This window comes from Oenanthe melanoleuca, chromosome 1 (assembly GCF_029582105.1).
Source record: "Oenanthe melanoleuca isolate GR-GAL-2019-014 chromosome 1, OMel1.0, whole genome shotgun sequence".
Taxonomy (NCBI): Eukaryota; Metazoa; Chordata; class Aves; order Passeriformes; family Muscicapidae; genus Oenanthe; species Oenanthe melanoleuca.
Genome location: NC_079333.1, coordinates 55,208,591 through 55,228,708, shown reverse-complemented (window position 1 = coordinate 55,228,708; position 20,118 = coordinate 55,208,591). Strand labels below are relative to the sequence as shown.

The window sequence follows — 20,118 nt, the reverse complement described above, 5'->3', positions numbered from 1 at the left end:
TGCATGATTGTACTTTAGAAGACATTCTAAAAGCACATGACTGATTTTGTACATGAGATTCTGTGGAAGAACAGAAACTTGTAGAATAGTGTTGTCAGAGGAACAAGGTGGAGCAGACCTGACTGAGTTGATCTGGCCTAAGTTTTTATTAACTTTGTTTAGGAGATTTTACATTTTGTTCAGATGTATTTTAATTCTTATGCTTGATATGCTCTTCAGTAAAGGTAGTGGAACATTTCCATTCTTCTGTTAAACACAGGATATGTCCAGAATTAACTGGGGACTGCCATTCCTGTCTTCTTTTTGGCTAAAGAACCATGGCCTATACTTTGTTTAGGCTTACTGAGACAAAAAGAGCATTACATTTATTAACATTTTATTTGCAGGCTACCATTAAATTTGGAAACATTTGGAACCTAGTATGTTTCAGTACAAGAAATTACTTCTTGTTTTCAATTAACTAGAAGAGAGAAGAGACAAAGAAGTCTGGTCTCTTCCTATGCAAGTACTTCTGTGTCCACTCTGGGTGGATGGAAGGATGTGGTATCTCTGCATGTCATGAAGCTCATAGTTACTTATGTTTTGTAGGCTTTAGTGTTTCTTCTCAAAGAAATAGATAAAACCAGAAAAAAACCTCAGCAAATCTCTCTAAATCAAAGTCTCAGACTGAATACTCCCCTGCTGAAATGTGTAATGTTTCTTACCCTTTCACTAGCATTACTTTTCAGGTTGCTAGAAATAGATTAATGTCTATTTCCTCGTGGGAATGAATAATATTCTTTGGCCAGACTGACTGCTGAAACACTTTTTCCACTGCTCGCACAGCCCTATGCAATAACCACAGCGCTCCCAGCCCAGCTGCAATTACCTTGAATTTGTGCTCATAGCTCTCAAAAGCTTCCATGACCATGCAGACAGCCTCCATGGAGCGCTCCAGCCGCCCGTCCACGCCGTTGAAGCGGTACATGCTGCCGGAAACATCCACCACCAGGCGCAGCCGCTTGGGCTTCTCCTGCGGGCTCCCCGGCTGCAGGCAAGCACAGCACAGCTCAGCCCAGCACCAGCGGGGAAGCCAAACAGCAGCAAAGACAAAACATCCCAGAAAGAGATTGCACTTTGCAAATCATGAAAATTCTACGCAGCAAACGCTGTTCGGTTTTGTTGTTGGATGTTGTTTTCCAAGAACACAAAATCCAAATATTTTTCTATTTCAAATAAGTTAACTCAGCTTGCTGTTTTCCCTCACCTTCAATGACTGGAAACAAAATACCTCAAAAAATTCCACATATGTTTGTCAGGAAAATACTTTTTCTGTTTCAGTTTTGATTTTTAACATTTTATTTCAGTACAGAAACTCTCAAATTAGCTCTTTCTGCCAAGGCTCATAATGGAATTGCTTTTCCTTGGCATGCAGTACTAACAGGGACTGTATATGACTGTAAAATTTTTTCTGCTGAGGTTAATAACATTCCAAAAATGTTTGAAATCTTGTTCTGATTAACTACTAGTTCCATCTTCATTCTAATGCTGAAACCATTATTTTTTCCTGAAAACAAATCCCATCTGTTCTAATAATTTTTGGCACAGTACATTCAAGGGAGGTGTTTTATTTAGCATGCAATGAGATGTGCCTGGATTCAAGTATGAAGCTATTAAAGATGATCTGATAAAAAACCAGTCACAATATAAACAAATAGCAAAAATATTGGTTTTACCTGTATAGGATTTGTTTACTTTATTCTTTTAATTATTCTTTTAATAGACTGTGGCCTGCCTTACCAGAAACAAAAGAATAGATGAACCATTAAATCCTACGTTCATTTTGGTTTTTATAAACGTGTCCTTTTAAATATAAAAGTTGGCCTTTTTTTTGTGATATAAAAGGTCCGTTTTTTCCCTAATTGAATTATTTTTACAAAGCCTTAAAATTGATACATTGAGTAAACACATTTTGAAACAAACTGAAGATTCAATCACTTTTCCATTACTCATCTTTCACACCAGCAGTGCCAAATTACAAAAATCATTCAAAGAAACATAAAGACCAAATAGCATTAAAAAAATAATTCCAGGGATTTATCACATGTGGGTAGCTGACATGCAAAAAGATGCTGTACTCAGCCATTTAAAAAAAAATCCAACTTAGTGTACTTAGAAACTGCAATCTGTCATTAGGTATTACTGTTAAATATTATGGACTAGCCCCACTAGTTTTGGCCAGGTTTAGTTGGTCTGATTCAAGTGGTTTCTCTGCTGCTGACTCACATAGGTCTAACTGTAAAGGCTTCTAAGGAATCACTGAATCAGGCAGTCAATTTTATAATATCTTAATGGCTTTTCCTCACTCTTTTTTTTTCTATCATAATTTTTATTCTTGTAGATCCAAGTATCTGTGGAAGTTGAAATTATTTTCATACCATGGAATAAGGAAAATACAGTTGTAACGCACTTTTAAAAAAACTTTGAGAGGATCAGCTTATTTTTTAACAAAAATTAAGTTTGTGAGAAAATATTTTCCTTTTTTCTATAAGAGCAAACAAAATATATGTTTTCTGGTAATTGCCTTCCGACCATTAAAATATGAAATAATATAAAAAACTGTTGCATTGGATCAAAATTTAGCACTGCCTAGATTGGTGTCCTCTCTCTGAGTGTTGTCAATAGGAAATATTTATATAAGACTATATGAAGAGGTACAGCAAATTTTCCATGTTCTGGTTGCCTCTGTGTCAGAGACATTCAGAGTCAGAGATATTTTTCTGAGTTTCTCATCCATATAGTGTACTCAAACTCCAAGCACAGATACTGTACAACCACTAGGAAATCAGCAAACTGGTTAAGCTCTTCTCCACCTTTCCCTGATTCTTGTTGGATACTTACTTGTGGCTCAAGTTCTCCACGTCGTTTATAAATGGCTTTTTCTCCTGTCAGCCCATCAATGATTTTGGCATCATCCAGCTCTCCAACAGCTTGGTGTCTCAGCCATTGTCTTTCTTTACCCTTGGCCTACAACAGAAAAAAAATCTTAGTCAGTGATGTGAGTGTGTGTTAGACAATTTAAAACCTGCAGATGACATATGCATCAATTTCTTTGTAATGATGTGATAGTTTTGGCGTAAGTCAAAGAAATCCAAACACATGTTCACAGCTGTCCTGGTCTTCTCCTCTGAAAGAAAAATCAACACTGACATAGAACATGTTCCCTCTGTAACTTGGTCTAGTTTCATTTATGGGAGTTTAACTGTGAAATGCAGAAATGTTAACCCTTCTTGCAAATACACTGAAAATGTGCGTGCAAGCCTGTTCAGATACACATACAACTGAAGGGACACACATAACTGACCATTCGTTTGGTGTTTTCAGTCACACAGAACAAAAAAAATCACTGGGTGACTTTAAGGTAAAACTAAAGAGTATCCACTTTAGGCAATGGTAAATGGCTGCTTTTCAAACAATATTAACAGTATAAACTAACTACATATTTTAAAAACCTACTTTTAAAATCTGGATACTCAAGAGACAGTTCAACAAACACTTCTTCTGTTTTAGTTAAAAGGACTTGATGAAAATACATTACAATTCATGAACTCAAATATTCATGGAACTCCTGTACACAGAGCATGCAGTTAAATATTATAATATTATAAGCAACATATTTAAGCATGTTTCCAAAGGATAGCTTCATCAAACATAAGGTAGGATAGGTTAATCATACATAAGATCCCTCTAAAGACAGCAAAGTCTGTATATGTGGGGTTTATGGTTTATTTAATTTGTTTAAATCTTCACTTTAAAATCACTCATCACAATAGTAAGTCCAACAAGGAAAGACTATTTTGAATTCATATATATATAATCTTTTTGCTCTCTCAGCAAATTGCTGGTCAGCAACTGGAGGAAAATCAAATATCCAACAGGACACAAACTGCCTTAAACATTGACTTTCAGGAATTAAAATCAACTCCTCTCTGATGAGCAGGTAGTCTTACATTACAAATCCTCAGTAAAGTGCAGGCCTGGGATTTGAAAGGATGAATCTTTATAGTTTTGTGTAGTCTGAACAGGCAGGTAATGACTTCAGGTTCAGAGAATCTTTGATTTTGCTTTGGACTAAATGTATGAGTTTTTGTTTCAGTGGAAACAAATCTGGACTTTAGACTATTGCCTATAATTACTCAAGATTAATGGACTACTTGCCCATGAAAATAAGTGGGAGAAAGACTACAAAGCCACAGAAAAATGTTTTGATTAACAAAATCAAAAGCCTTACAGATGCTTCCTGTTTCCCAAAAAACATGGCAACCTCAGCCTTTTAGCAAATCTCAGAAGGGAAGAAAATGGCTTTTAACTATGGATGTAGCTACAATCAGTTTAATATCTTTGGAAGTTTATTCAACAAAAGCCGGAATTTGAGCTGAAATTTTATTGGAGGAACATAGAGTGGACATCTTATCTTAAAATAGGAAAGAATCCTGACAAAATCTGATCTTACCTCTTTCCAAAATAATGCTAAAATCAGGCTACTTAGTGTCTGCCTCTTCCATGCAGAACTACTAATAATTTGTTTCCTATTACGAATGCTGAAGAAAATAACCCTCTTAAGCAAGAGTGTTATACAATGCACACATTTTACATATTACAGAGAAACTTCAAATCCTTTTTAATATGCAATTTTCATATGTTTAAAACCAACTTAAGTTTAAAAACATTTACACTTTTAAGAGAAAACCATAACAAATATATATATACACCTTTGTTTTATATTTGACTAGAAAGGACATACACCATATTACAATTTCAATATACTGCAACCATACTGATGGGAAAATATGGTGCTGCTTTTGAAATTAGAAAAATGTGCTAGATACTGTATCTTATCAATACAGTAGTGGCTGATCACAGTGCACCACTACAGTAATTCTTTTCACTGGAAAATATGTCATAGGCATATTTACAAAAAAAAATTAAACATACAGCTGTTATGTCTGCAAATGTCAGAAAAAGTTGTGTATGCAAAGTTATCACATCTAAATATGTAGCTCGTAATGGCAGAGGATGTATTAAACACTGCCAGTTCTGGTCTGCATTTGTTTCTGGGAAAACATGACACAAATGCTCCCTTAGCTGCTGAAATCATGAAACTGCTACTGACAGGGCACAGGGTTTTTCAAATTGCCAGCTCTCCAAGCCCTGCTTATTATAGGACTGCTACTATTTTATTCTTGCTGCTATGACCAGACCATTCCTACACGGTCTGAATCAGACAGTGGCCAGCAGGCTCAGTAACTCAGGGTCAGATTTGCCCAGTTTAAATGTAAGGGCCTAAATGATACTCAGAAGCTACAGGGACAGTTGCCTCTAATTCCCTCTGCAATAATCAATAACAAGAGAAGTACTTTCTGGAAAGCAAGTCACCTAACATTAAAGAAGGTCTTTCTGAGTGACTGACTGATCATAACCTTTTGAATTTGGAGTCCAGACAGACAAGCTTCAGGGGAGAGAAGAAAGAGCCCATTAGTGACAGGATTTCCTGGACTTCTGGCTTTGCTACTTCTACAGGAGATAAACAAAAACTCATTATGTTTTGATAATGTTGTTCAAAGAGCTGACAGAGATCAGCGAGTTATAAAAAGCAAAATGAACAATGAAATTACAATCTCAGACTATGTTTATGTATCACTTTCAAGATCTGCCTATTCCAAAAATCTCTTTCTGCTCCTACTAACATTTGGCAAGCCACAGACAACTGGACTTGAATCTCAGTGTCTTGATTCTAAGGAGATAAAATTTAATCAAATAAATATATTTTAAACAAGCACACAAAAATAATAATAAAAATGGGATATATTGAAGAGAAAATCCAGGTTAAATAAACATGGGCAACATATTTTGATTATGTGAACACAGTTTGAAACAAAGCAAACTCAAACAATTTTAAAAAGCCAAACACTCTCTACTGAGAAGGTAATTTGTGATTTTCATAAAGTTAAATACACATAGACATCTGATTTGCAAATTTTACTGCAATGACTTTGCCATTGGTTTCTTATTTGAGATATGAGGAATGACTGACAGAAAGATAACAGAAAGAAAACTGTTCTAGTTGAGAACTCATGGTGTACTCAGGACTACACAGAAAATAATGGGAGACAGATGCACAGCTCTTCATGAGGGCTGGGTGCATTATCATGCTGAAGAATTCAAACAACCTTTTTTCCTCTCTCAAAAATATCATACGAAATGTATTTGTACTGAGCTTCCTTATTAACAAAAGACATTTTGCAACTAAGTGACACTTATTATCATTTATGTCCTGTTATAATTTATTCATTTTCCTAGACCACCTTCTTATAAAATCCCTACCAAAATCTTTATAAAAATTTATAATGCAAAATATTTTCTTTCACTATTGCTCTTATTCTATGCCTAGCTTTTTCAAATTCAGTAATTTGTTTTTTTCATCATAAATTACATTTCCTAACTTTGTGGTTAGCTGTGACAGGTTTTGGCAGGAAGTTAATGAAGCCTCATAAAATACTATGCCTTATAAGACTTTGCCTTGACATTAAAATGACCTTTTTTTTAAAAAGCAAGAGGATACGTCTCCTTATATTAAAATATATTATTTTTTATTATGATTAACATGATACCTGAACATAAGAATTTTGGCTCCAAGGGACAGACAAGGCAGACTCAAAAAAAGACTTCAAACTGAAGATTCACTTACTGATTTCATACCCAGCTGTGCTTCCAATTGCACATGTGCTAGAAACATGGCAAAAAACCCATCTAGATATAAATGTGGTAGAAGAAACTGAGATACATATCCAATTTTTTTTCAACAGAGAGCTGTCTCTATAAGCTGAAAGTCTGTGACCTGAACTGAGACATATTAAGTGCATGAATCACCTAAACATACACAACTTTAATGTTCAGTACAGGAGGAGTTCTCTCAATTGGAACATTCATAATAAAACTGGCTAATGGATCTCTGTGTATATATGTGATTACAGTAATGCTGTTGTAGCTACAAAGGTTTAAAGATATAAAGAAGGGAAAATAATATTACCCTTCTTAATTGCAATACCAGGGGACTGGATTTCTTTGTCTAGGAGGAGGCTGTTTATCACACAGAGTGATTTCTTTCTGTATTTCAATTTTATTGCTTAAGACACTGAAAAGTGACTAATAAACTAAGGTATATATACACTACTGGTTAGTAGCCCTTAACAGAAATATTTAAAATCAACTATGATACGGCATAAATCACTTTTATAAGGTGTAAATCACTTTTCCTTTTATTTTCACTGAAGATTAGCAGATGCCTCCTAGAAACAATGCACTTACAATTTTATTTACCCTGCATATAAACACTAGTATTAAACTCAGAACAATCACCACACCAGTTACCAAAAGAAAGGTAAATTGGTGGTTTTAGTGAGTTTCCACTTAGGAGATTTGGGCTATACCTATTTCTATTAGCAAGAGTTAAAACAAACCTGAGAAAAATCAATGTTTTCAGCTGCATATGCAGTGAAGCTCCAGCCTGGAGTGGATGCCTCTTCTAACATCTATAGCATTTGCACTTCCCAGCTAAAAAATACTCTTTTGGATTGAGGTAAAGACAAAGACAGGGCTCTACACAGCTTCACAAATTCTTTTCATAATGTGTAGTAGTATTTTCTGTCCCAAAACTGTGCTCCTGAGTAAGTAATCTCTGTAAGGTGTGGAATGAGAATACTGTAACTTGTAGAGATGAGCACTGGGATCCAGTTGTAGGCTGCTTTTTAAAACAGTTACATGAAACTGGTTTTTCCTAATTGATTATAACCTAAATCTGTTTTTAGCCTTCAAAGATATGACCACCAGATGTTAACAGGATATTAGCAGGATAGTATTTGGGGCCTAATGTAATGACCTCCCTGTGTTTCCTTATCAGAGAATCTAAGATTACCTGCAGATTGTCCAAGATGATGCGGAGTGACTGAACTTGACGCCGGACTGCTCCAGAGAACCTTTCGTAAGTTGATGCATCATATTCACTCATCTGAATCTCTTTCAGTCTAAAGGAAAGAACAAGGAGCTAAGAATAGTTCAGGAAACAAGCATATCTTCCACTTACTTCTGTAAACTGAAAGTTTATTTACTTGATAACAGGGAAATTTAGACTAGCACAAGTACACAGAAGAGACGAATCAGAGAAGTGGCAGCTGCTCTTGTGAATTTTTGATAAGGCAGATGTTCACCAATGTCTACAGGGACTGTATCACATTAAAACTTATTAAAGTTACTAATCTATTACTTTCTCCTAATCTGCTTTAAAGTTTGCAAAGTAAATCAGAGGTTCTGAAAAATGTGATCGAATTTGAAAGGATTTGTTGGCTCAGGTGTTGCTATCCGTACATAAAAGGATCACAAGTGTCTATTCATTGCTTCACAGTCAGAGTATTTTAAACATATCCTGATTCATGCCTCAACACAAAGGTTAAGTAAAGACACACTATAAAATCTGTTCTTGAAGACCTACAAATAGTAACTGTCTCAAATACTTATCTTCATGCTTCATTAAATGAAGAAACCTTGAAACAAAGAAATTTTAAATGAACATTAACAAAAATGTGCTCCCCCATAGAAAATGTCATGCACCATCCTGTCCAGAGGCATGTAACAGAGAGCACACCTGCACCATGAAAACAGACACATGCTTTCTTTATAAGCAAAGAGGTGCCTGTTTCAAGTTCTGTATCACCTTTTAAACAACACAGTTCAGCAGAATAGGTGAAATTCACCATTGGAATGTAATTACAGAGGTCCAACAGTGAACAATGTGCTAGAGGACAGGCAGATATGCTGGGAGTGCCCAATGTTCAGTACTTACCATGACCCAACATCACACAGAGAGGCAGCAGTTGGGTACCTGCCCACCCCAGCCCCAGCATGTGGCTGGGTTCAGTCCTGACCTAAAGCATATTGGCTGATTTGTGCCCAGCCTATTTCAAACAAGTACTTTGTAACAGCATAATCTCACTCACAGTGTTTAAAAAATACTGTCTTTTTAACTGAACTATAAATGGATGGTAAAATAGGTATAGGCTAATTTTATTTCTAATGGCAAATTTTTGTAACACTATCACAAATTATTTGGCTGGATCATAAAGTATACCTGAGAACTGCTGTTTAGACTAGCCCTTTGAAGATAATATTAAAATCAAACATCAAATCTTTGTTATCTCTATCATGATGTCTTTTTCTATTTAAAGTTTTACATACACATAATCATTATAGCCACGTTTTATTCATAACAGGTAGGAAAAAGTAACTTTCAGTGCTGTACATTTAATTTCATGAATCCCGCCAACAGAATTCAGTATCTTCAGATCTATAAGAGAAACATTTTGTTTCAAACAAAAAGAACCTCAGGTGCCATTTTACTTTGTTGCTACTCTGTATCGATCCAAAGTGAAAGGTAGCTCAGAAAAAATACCATGAAAAATACTGCATCTATTCCAGAGTAGACATTTATTTCATTTTTGTCAAATAGGGCAATTTAGAATGTTTACTACTAGAAATACTATCTAGCCAGGAAAGCATCAATAACTTTAATATGAAATTTCTCCTTTCCAGATAATCCTGTGTAAACAAAGCAATGAAATCTGCAGTTTCCTTTTTTTTTTTTTTTTTTTTTTTTTGTCAGCCTGAGAAACCCAATCTCCTTACTCTTATCTGTTAGTTCCCATAACTATACAAGTGGTACAGAATAATGATCCAAGTCAAATGTGGTTTCCATAACAGGCTACATTTGCAGCTGGCACATGCCAGCCCATTTGGGTTTTGTCACCTCATATAGAGATACCCAGATTTTACAGAGCATAGCTGCACTGTTCCCACAGCATGTTGCAGTAGCCAAGAATGTCCCATTTTCTCTGTTTTAGTAAATCACTACACAGGCAGTAGAAACTCATCAAAGCATGCCAGGTTTGTATATGGACATATGCACAGACAGATGTACAGTACCCAAGCCCATATATATCCATTGTTTCTATTATGAAACAGCTCAGAAGCAATTTTGAAGAGGGGGAATGCTTTTTAAAATACAAAATATCAGAGATTGACTTGAGAGTACAGTTGCTGGAAGAAATCAGAAATCACACTTTATTACACTCATGCTGGGAAGACCTGCTGTTCATATTAATTAGCTGCTGAAGCTTAATAGTTCAAATTACAGAATCACAGAATATTCTGAAGTGGAAGGGACCCACAAGGATCATCAAATCCAACTCTTAAGTGAATGGCCCACACAGGGATCAAACCCACAATATTATTAGCACCATGCTCTAACCATCTGGCTACAGATCTTTCAAACAGAAGCAATTTTTTTGTTTGCAGTGGTCCATTTCAAAAGACACTTGCTAAATGATGAATTCCTAACAACATACGATCTGGAATCATTGTAATTCAAGGAAATTTTCATATAATCTATTTCTTTTGAAAAAGAGAAATATTTACCTCAATCTCCTTCTCCATCTAGCTATGTTTTACTCTAGCAAATAACACAGTCATTTTAAGATTGTGGCTTAATTCAATAAAACATTCCACATGTCTTGTTGAGAATAGCTAAACATGTGCTGGTAATCTCTGTTAAGTGATAATGAACAGGGTAAGGAAGCTGATAAATGCAGTTAAGAAAGAAAATTCTTTTCAGCCATATTTTTCAAATTCTTCTGGGAAATGGAAAAGAAAAGAAAGACTTAGACATTACCTCTGTTTAAAGGCCTTTTCACCCATCTCTCGAGCAGCTCTCTTAACTTCCTCAGGAACAGCATCCTTTTCAGCCTGAGATACCTGGTACACCTTGTGGCCAGCATCCAGTCGATACGGCCCACCTTTGCCACCTAACCCAGCAGTGTCTCTCCCACCTACGATGGTTGAGATAAAAAACCATTAGGAACATACATTTGATAAAAAAATAAGAACACATTTTCTTTAAAGCTTCCATTGTCATCTGCACATGTTCCAAAAATGTTGCTAACAATACCCAGTTGAAATATTTATTGCCAAATGTTTCCAAAACCAAACAGCTATCATGATAAAGAACTCCCATGGAATACTTGTTTATAGTTCCTTGAGACAAGATTCATAATGGTTTCTATGCTGTACAAAGAACCATAGGACACATAAATCTTGTACATCTCCTCCAAGCTCCTGGTCCCAGACTCTGTCTTCTCCCTAGAATTTTTTGGTTTACACTGCTTTCAAATCACTTTATTTAGTGATCACTACCATGACCTATTAGAATTGGGAGGTACTTTGCCTGTTCTGTGTACTTCTTGCCTACACTGCCTGAATTTTTGCAGCTACAGGGACATCTAAGAGAATGGCAATTGAATCAGCCTAGTTTCTGTTGCTGCAGGTTTCTTGTACTCTGTATGACCAGTAAAAAGAAACAATAAAAATATAATTGAACAAGAGGTCTGCTACATACAGTCTGACATTGCAAATACTTCTTTTCTTTTGCTGACAATAAAGCAATCCCATATTGGGCAAAATAGCTCTAGGCAGAGGACAGCTTTTTACAAAACCATTTTTGACTGACACAGCATCTCCCTTAGATATCTGTCAATGATGCATTAAAAAAATTACAAAAAACAATGACAAACCTGTTCCACCAGCCCACACATTTCCACCAACATGTGGCGTGTTGAATGGATCCACTTTTCCATGTTTGGGGGAGCTGACATCCAAACCACTTTCCCTCTCAATAGTTATCTGTAAAAGAGAGAAAGAGAGATGTAAATACCTCTTATAGAAAAAAAAAACCAAACTACCCTAACAACCAAATAATAATATACTAGGTGTGCTGAGTAGCTGTAGGACCAGCATTAGTTCAATAAAAGCAACATTGCACCTCAGAACAAAGCAGTGGCACATTAGAACCCATACCCAAATTAAGACTACTGCCACATCTGGACCCCTCTGAATTCTGTTAATATCCACACTAGAAATTGATACCTGGTAACTGCCCAATGTACTCAAAATCCCTCTGTAGGCAGAACCACCTGCAGTTCAAACACTTTTCAGAGTATTGTATATCCACAGCACTGCACATCCATTTACACAGTTCATGTGCACCCAACATCAGTCCCACAGTCCCATAGTTGATGGGTAGATCCATGTTCCTTTCATGAACATGGACTAATGAGATGAGACTGGTCAGCAAATGGCCAGTTCAAATGACAGGCTCACTCAATGCCCAAAAATGCCAGGAGCACAGAAGGTCTCCCATGCTGGGTTTTCTGGACCTGCCCGCTGACGGCACTTGCGTTGCTGATTCACAGCACAGCTGAACGCCCAACAGCTGCCAGAGGGTCAGGGCTGAGTCACTTTGGGCTGGGGCTAGATTTCAGTGGTGACTGAAGGCAAAAATACCCCTTCCCGTTATGAACTCTGAGTCAGGTAGAAAATCAGTGAATCATGTGTGAACTGCCCCTTACTAAGCTTCTATAATTTAGTGCCACTTTATTTTTTTTTAAATGAAACCCAATGACTGAGATTAATGAAAATTAATGTCTCTAACCACTTAAAATTAACTTTCTTCTTATCTACCATAATACATTTAATTCTCCAATGAATTTATGTGTCCCAATAACTATGATTTATTGCCTTCTCAGAAGTTCACTGGCATTATCAGGTTTTTCACTGTAGAGCAGCTTAATCCTTGAACGCCCTGTCTTGCAGACTCAACTTCATGCTGACATGAATTCCACACGTGTTTTTGAACTGAAAACATGTGCTCTAACAACACTGTCCTGGCAACTATTCAAAACATCATTTTCTTTCCCTTTACAGAATTTATATCAATTCAAAGAGGTACAATACATCCTCTGTGAACCATGCCATTAGTGTAAAATCAAGATCTAATCTGATAAATTACATCTATTTAACATTTGTATAGGGAGAAACATGTAACCACAACAGCCTGTTACCATTAGGGTTATATACTTTTTTTGGTTTAAGAGATTTCCTCTAAAATTGCTGAATTTAGTTTAAGACAAAATTATAACCCCAATATGATAGTTTCAGCCTCACGAAACAAAACAAAATATTACTCTATAGTGAGAAACATGAAATTAGGAAAAATTTTTACATGTCCATGCTTATGTATTCCTTATAGATAAATATTCCTTCTTCAAAAGAAAGCTTTAGGAAACAAACATAACTATAACCAGTGATGCAAACGTTGTATTCTATTTTTGTAAAGTTTTTCAATTGAAAAATTCCACTAAAAATTTCAAAATATAAGCATTGTTTAAATCTTCAGTGAAAAGGTCTGTTGACAAAAGAGCTTCGGTGCTCATATATCTTTCTCAAGTATAAGTCGTTTACAAATAGCATCTTTAGTACACATGCACTAGACAAGTTTCTAGTATAAACTTATTTTACAACACTATTGATCTTATTATATCTCATTAAAGTAGATATTTGTAACTTTGAAATGGCATGTGGTTAATAGAAAATCTTCTATCTTATAATGACTTTTTTGCTTTCTCTTCTTAAAAGGACACCAAACATCCAATACTTAGTTTCTGTTAAAACTTTGAAAAAAATTGGTTGAGAAAGAGGAAAAGAAACATGGGCTACAAACTACCAAGATTAAGAATGTGAGTTCTTCACTATTTTTCTTTTTATATATAGTTAATGGCTGAATGGATAAAAGAATTGAAAATTCAATGATACTGGAATGGAATACCACCAGCAGATGTGCAAATATCATGCCAGTGAATTGCAGTAGTTTCATTTACTTTTAAGTCTCACCTATGCAGACAAAAGGTAATAGAATTTTGCTAACTCTGAATACTTTAACAACTAATTTGTATTAGCACTGGTTTGCTGGGGTAACTATTTTTCAAATTTACCATATACTTAGAAACTGCATTATATTAGCACACCCTAGAATCCTTTGAAGAGAATCTTCTGGATGTACTTCTCGTTTTTTCTTTGAGGTCTCCTAGTGACTTGTCAGACTTTTCTCCTTCCCATTCCCATATCTATGGAAGGTAATTTTACAAGTTTCAAGGTAATTTTACAGCAAACAAATTGTGTCTACTCTGAAAGCACCTCTATAAACTAGAAGTTAGACTACCAAATACCTGCATTTGAATTGAAGATATATTTTACAAATAAATAAACAATGAGCCCTGACATGAAATCAGAGGAAGGATGAAGAAAAAACTGAAGAGAAAAACTGTTGGAAAATGATATATTCTTTAGCATGACAAATATAAAGAGATGGAAGAGCCATAGGTAAGTCACCCCTCTTGGGACTGGAGGAATTCTTGACATTAGAAACTATGGAAAAGGTAGATTTAAGGGGCATGGATTAGAAACCTGAGAAACTGAAGAACACTCAGTAGGAAATATCTAGTTTGCCTGGAGTGAGAAAACAAGACAAACAAGTACTAAAAGCAGAGAAAGGATTCAAGCAAACCTAAAATCGACACTAGCTTTGCCAAGCTGGTCTGACTGTAATTTCTACAGTGAGATTTCTATTACTGTTACGATAGGTATTTTTCAAATATATAAATAATTTCCTTGCTTAAGAGTTGACCTGTCCCCTCCTGAATATTTTCCATTTGAATCTAATTGCAAGACTTGTATGAACTTTGTTTCTTTCAACAAGTTTTGATTAATCACCCGTTCTTGAGAGAAATCTGTGCTCTTCCTAGCTGTAAATGCACTGAAAGGCACTATTCATTACTTCATCATTGTGCAGATTCCATACTGCCTGGTGTGCATATTATGGCTTTGTGAAACAACACACGAATTCAGTCTTGCAGCCTTGAGCTCCAGCTATGAGGCACGGGTCAGAGTAGAATAGCTGGAAAAACTGAATTTTTCCCTCTGAAAGTTCCTTTTGATTTCCAAAATAACCACTATTTCCAAAACATTCAAGGCACACATGTTTCAATTGTAAATTATCTAAACTTGTTTATACATAATGGTGATTCACAATCAGAGTGCAAAAGCACTTTTCCACTCCCTGTTTGGGCAGGTTTTTATTCAAAGTCTTCATCCTCTCCTGGAATACACAATTCTTATTTTATTCCCTGTAGAGTCCTAATTGTCATTAATCATCAATGATCTTAGTCTCTGATTTCAAATATTTTTGTTCTCACATTTTCCTTCTATATTTTCAGGCACTTACAACAATAGGTAATGGGTGCATTCATAAGGATTTTGTGATGCAGGTTATGTAGGTCTTGCATATTCAATAGAAAAAACCAAAATTTTGTGTGAGAAGAATATGAACAGTTCAGGTCAGGAAGATGCCAAAGGAATGTGCTTTTCTTAAGAGGCAATGCATGAAAGGAGTGGTTAAGAAAAAGGGAAATCAAGAAACAACAACCAATACCATGGCTTGTTAATGCTTTGACTTAATTTTCTGGTCCTGCCTTTTACACATCCATTAACCCCTGACAGTAAGGCAGGCAGGAATAGAACTAAACACTGATTTTACTTTCAGTGAGAGATACATGCTATCTGAACAACTTCCTCTTCCTTCTGAAAAATATGAATGTATGCCAAAATGGTTTTACATGGTTACACTCTTTTTTCCTTCTTCCTTCCTGACAACATTGGGATTCTAAGAGTGAGCAGCGTAGGGAAAACTGATACAAACATATTCAGTTTGGAAACTAAGTGGTCTTATCATCCTTCATGAAGAAGATAAAGAGGCTCAAAAAAGTCAGTTACATGATTTACTGCACTCAACAACACAGGTGTTTCACATCTGTGCCATATTTATGCCAAACAGCCATTAAACACATACCAGTCTGTAACAGTGGCCACTGTGAAGATGAGCCAAAGGCTGGTAGTTTTGTCTAGACTTCAGCTGGTCAGACAAACTATGGTATATTGTGTATTAAACAAATCTTAACTATTTTGGAAAAGGATCTAGAACTACATTCATGCCAGTTATGTGAATGTTGGATTGAATTCTATTGAATTCTGGTGTGAAATAATCTAATTTAATAACATTAACCCCTGGAGAGTAAGGAAGCACTGGCATATTTTTGACACTTTTCTAATCCCTCAGTAAAGACAGAAGCTGTGTTTGTTGAGGAGCATACAGCTGACCCAGATACACTGTGCATTACCCCTACAAGACACTGTCACAGCTATGGGAAGAAAAGAGCTTGCATGAACCCATTAGAAAATAACCCACAATAAAAGCGTGGGAATTACAAAGATGGATACTGTACTCTATTATTAAGATTATTGATGTCCCACACATACTAATATGTCATTCTAACATATGAGTTATTTTCACAATACAGTACAGTACTTCCAACTTTCGATTTCAGAATTCATTTTCTTCTAATGCATTGCAAAAAAATCTCTCTGTCTCTCTGAGTAAAACTGACCAAAAGCATTATCAAATTTAGCTTCAGCTGACTGGGATGCAAATAATTTTTTTTTGGTTGTAGATATTCTTGCCATCCTGCTCTGTAACTGACACTGCAACACTGCAAATAGGCCAGAGTGGATGGTCTTTTAAAAAAGCAGCTTACTTTTGTATCCTGACAGGGTTAACTTCATTAAAATTCCTGAAGGGCACAGGAGGTGTCAGTGCCTCCCATTCAGGACTGCTTGCCAGAAAGTTCCTTTGTGGGGCTCACAGCAACAAAAGCAAGTTTCTGCCTCAGGAATGGCAAAGAAACTCTGGTTTCCAATGGGGGTGAGCTGCCCTGTGTACAGGGGAACAGACCTTTCACCTCTTCGTTTTAATTATCTCTGGCCCTGACAGGGTGAACTCATATCTAATCCTCTCACATAAAACACAGTGCTTGTTTTAATACTCCAGGTACAAAAAGGTAGAAAAAAGAGAAAAAAACCATTCCAGGTTAACATCCTGCAGGTGTAAAGGGATGAAATTTTTACTTTAAAAAATAGTCTGTATTTCCATTCTTCAAACCTCCCCAAATCAAGTATTTCTTATCCTTCTGGGAATGTTTAAGTAGAGCTGGGCATTCCTTACAGGCTTTTACATCTTCATAATAGAAATAAATGGAATTCCTCCTTGTTTCATGTGGCAACAAGGAATCAACCTGTCTACTAAGCCCTTTTAAGCATTCAGTGGGTCATTCCACATAGAACATATTTACTAAAGATGCAACCAGCATGATTTCATGTGTCACAACTGAATAAATGTATGCAAATTATACAACCAAACAGGAACACAGCTTCAATATTTACAGCTGGAAAGAATATTTGTGAGGGAAAATCTTTAAAAAGAAAATTTTAGGATGCCCAAATATTGTTTTCACAAGCACTTATTCTACTATTAGTAATAATACTGCGTTACTGGTTGTTTCTTAGTGTTGATCAGAAGAAAATAGGGAAAAGAATGCATTAAGATCTGAGCTAGAATACAATTTGTACAATTCAGGTGCTTAGTTCAATGTAAATTAAGAAGGCATGCATTAGCTTAATTAGTTGCATGATTAGACAGCCCTGGAAAGTAGGCAGATGTAGGCTGGAAAGATCCCATTCTTCATTTACTCTTTTTATCATAAAGGGAAGAACTCTTCTAAGATCCAAATTAGAATATATCTGCTCTTATTGTAACATATCTGAGATGTGGAATGAAAGAGTTAATCAGGTATTTTGCTTTTTCATTAACATAAAATATATTAAACAGGGCAGTTTATAGACAGTGAAGAATATGGGTTACTTTCCAGAGAAGGCACTAAATTATTGCTGAAAAATATTAGTTATATGAATATAAGCCCACTATAAAGCAAAAAGTATCTTAACTTGCTTTATTCATTTGTGCCATAGACAAAGATCGAGCAGGGATCAGAAGAATATTTCAGGAAAAGAAGGAAAAACCTTGTAGATTTTTGCCTTATGGGTGATTTTGGAGATGCTAATTTCTTCATTAAAGTTAGTACAAAACTTGCTTTCACTCTCAAACATTATTATGAAAAAAGATTTACTTTGTAATAAAACACAACTGTGCTCCATGTGAAAAATGCATTAAGTAATCCATCCCACAGTGGCACAAAGGATTAGGAAATGTACTCTATGGAATGCAGAATGTACTTCTGCAGATGTGCAAAAGACTGATGTTTCCCTGAAACAAAATAACTGCTTTTCTTTTATTCCTGAGCTTCTCCAACCTTAAATCCTCAGTATTATCCTAGGCTGCATGTAACAGGTCACAAGAACATACCTTCCTCTAACACATTCTTTATCAGCAGCATGAATATATGCATTACATTCTCAAAGAGCAAAGAAGTTCTACATCAGGCAGATCACAGGCTAACCTGCCTGTTCCACTGTGGTTTTACACCCTACTGTAAAAATGATTCTACTAAAGAGAGAAAGAAAACTTTTTATAATCTACTTAAACAAACTAGAGAGAGAAAGGCATAAACAGGCAAAACCCCCTCTAATGGCTTGTATTATGTTCACTATGTACTAAAAATTATTATCATAATTTCTGTTTACAACAGCACAAATAATTTTTCCACAGAAAAGATATTCACTCTTAAACAAGACAATAAAAATGTGTGAAATGCATTGTTTCTTCCACTGTATCCTGAAATGAAAAAACATTTATTGCACTGCAGAACTTTTAGTATGTTTTCTTTTTTTCATTTGACCTCATTTTGATTTTCTATCTTGTTTGTAAAATTTTGCAAGAGTTCAAACTGAACTAATGAAGCTTCATGCATTATCTGACTCCTGAGAACATTTAATTCCAAAAGTAGCATTTAAAACTCATGCAGGCATTAAGCTTTTGCCTTGAATACCAGAATTGTTAAAAGCATCATAACTTTGATGGCATTTTAGAAAAGTGAATCTGGATGGGAAAGAGGTGAAGATTTGGAGTGAAACTTATAAAAAGATGCATCTGGCTTGCAAATCAAGTTTATACACACCAACTGAAAAAACCAAACCACTTTCCAAAATGCTGCTGTGGCCTCTTTTTTGAACAAAATACTGTCACTTGAAGAACCAACTCAGAAACTCTGCACAGCAGATACATTAGAGAATTTTGCCCACAAATATACACTGTGTGGCTTAAAAGCTGGAAAACTAAATAAAGTAATAAGAGAATATAATACATTTATCTAATGGATCTTCTGTTATGTAAATACCTGTTTAAAGTCCATTTTCCTCTGTCATTATTTAAAATTCCCTAGTCAATTCTATCCAACTATAAGATGTGAGGTCATCATCTTTTTAGGATTGTAATCCACTATGAAATATTTTCACAGGAGACAAATAATGTCTCACTTCATTATTTATTGTGGCTACTACACACCTCCTAGACCAGCTAGAAAGATAAGTGAACACATTATGTCAGTTTGGAATGGTCCAGGCTGAATATCACAGGGTAAAATAAAGTTGAAAAAAATTACATGTGGAAGGAGAAAAGCCTGATTTTCTGTATACCTAGGACCTTGTCAATGCCATCCTTAAGAAGCAGAGGCAGAAGTTATTTAACATCTACTACATTGTTTTCTTTCCTAAAGGAAAGCCTCTTATAATTGGCATAGTGTAACATATGAGATTATTTAAATTTTCCCTATGTTTGTCCTTTCACTAATCAGGGAAACACTTTCATAAAGGCATAATTATTAGTATGCATTTGTCTTGCTGAGGCAGCTGGATTTCACTGGTGTTAGGAGCTCCAACCTTTATGTCAGCAATGTGCACTACTGCAGACTTTCTGAGATTTTCAAGATGGTGTGTTGAGGTAATAATATTTTCTCCCATGAGAACTTTGGGCTTCCACAGGAAGGTCAGAGGAAGAAAAGAGAACTTTGTACTGGCTCAGTCTGCTCTAATACAAAGTTAAGGTTATTTCCTCCTGCTCTTTGTATGTCTGCTCTAATTAGACTGGAAGGTCTCCTTAGGAAAGAGAATGTATTTCAGACGTGTCTGTACTGTGCTTCCAACAAGGGCCTCACTCAAGCTGAGGAAATTTATAGAAAAAGTATCTGGCAGAGAACCAATGATCTTTATCTGAGTTGCTTTATCCCATAAATACTTTTAGAGATATGCATTTATCCAGCTCTGTGAGCTCACAGCTTTCCAGTCTCATGCTTC

At 35.7% G+C, this 20,118-nt stretch overlaps 1 protein-coding gene across 1 annotated transcript in view; it reads right to left on the bottom strand.

The window, feature by feature from the left end:
* Window positions 1–20,118, bottom strand: part of VWA8 (von Willebrand factor A domain containing 8) — a 178,474-nt gene that overhangs the window by 12,712 nt on the left and 145,644 nt on the right. Inside the window, exons 38-42 of the mRNA XM_056484352.1 lie at window positions 11,658–11,766; window positions 10,760–10,916; window positions 7,955–8,063; window positions 2,881–3,006; window positions 869–1,027 (exon numbers count right to left, since the gene is read on the bottom strand). Coding sequence (XP_056340327.1) covers window positions 869–1,027; window positions 2,881–3,006; window positions 7,955–8,063; window positions 10,760–10,916; window positions 11,658–11,766 — 660 coding nt within the window. The remainder of the gene's footprint in view (window positions 1–868; window positions 1,028–2,880; window positions 3,007–7,954; window positions 8,064–10,759; window positions 10,917–11,657; window positions 11,767–20,118) is intronic.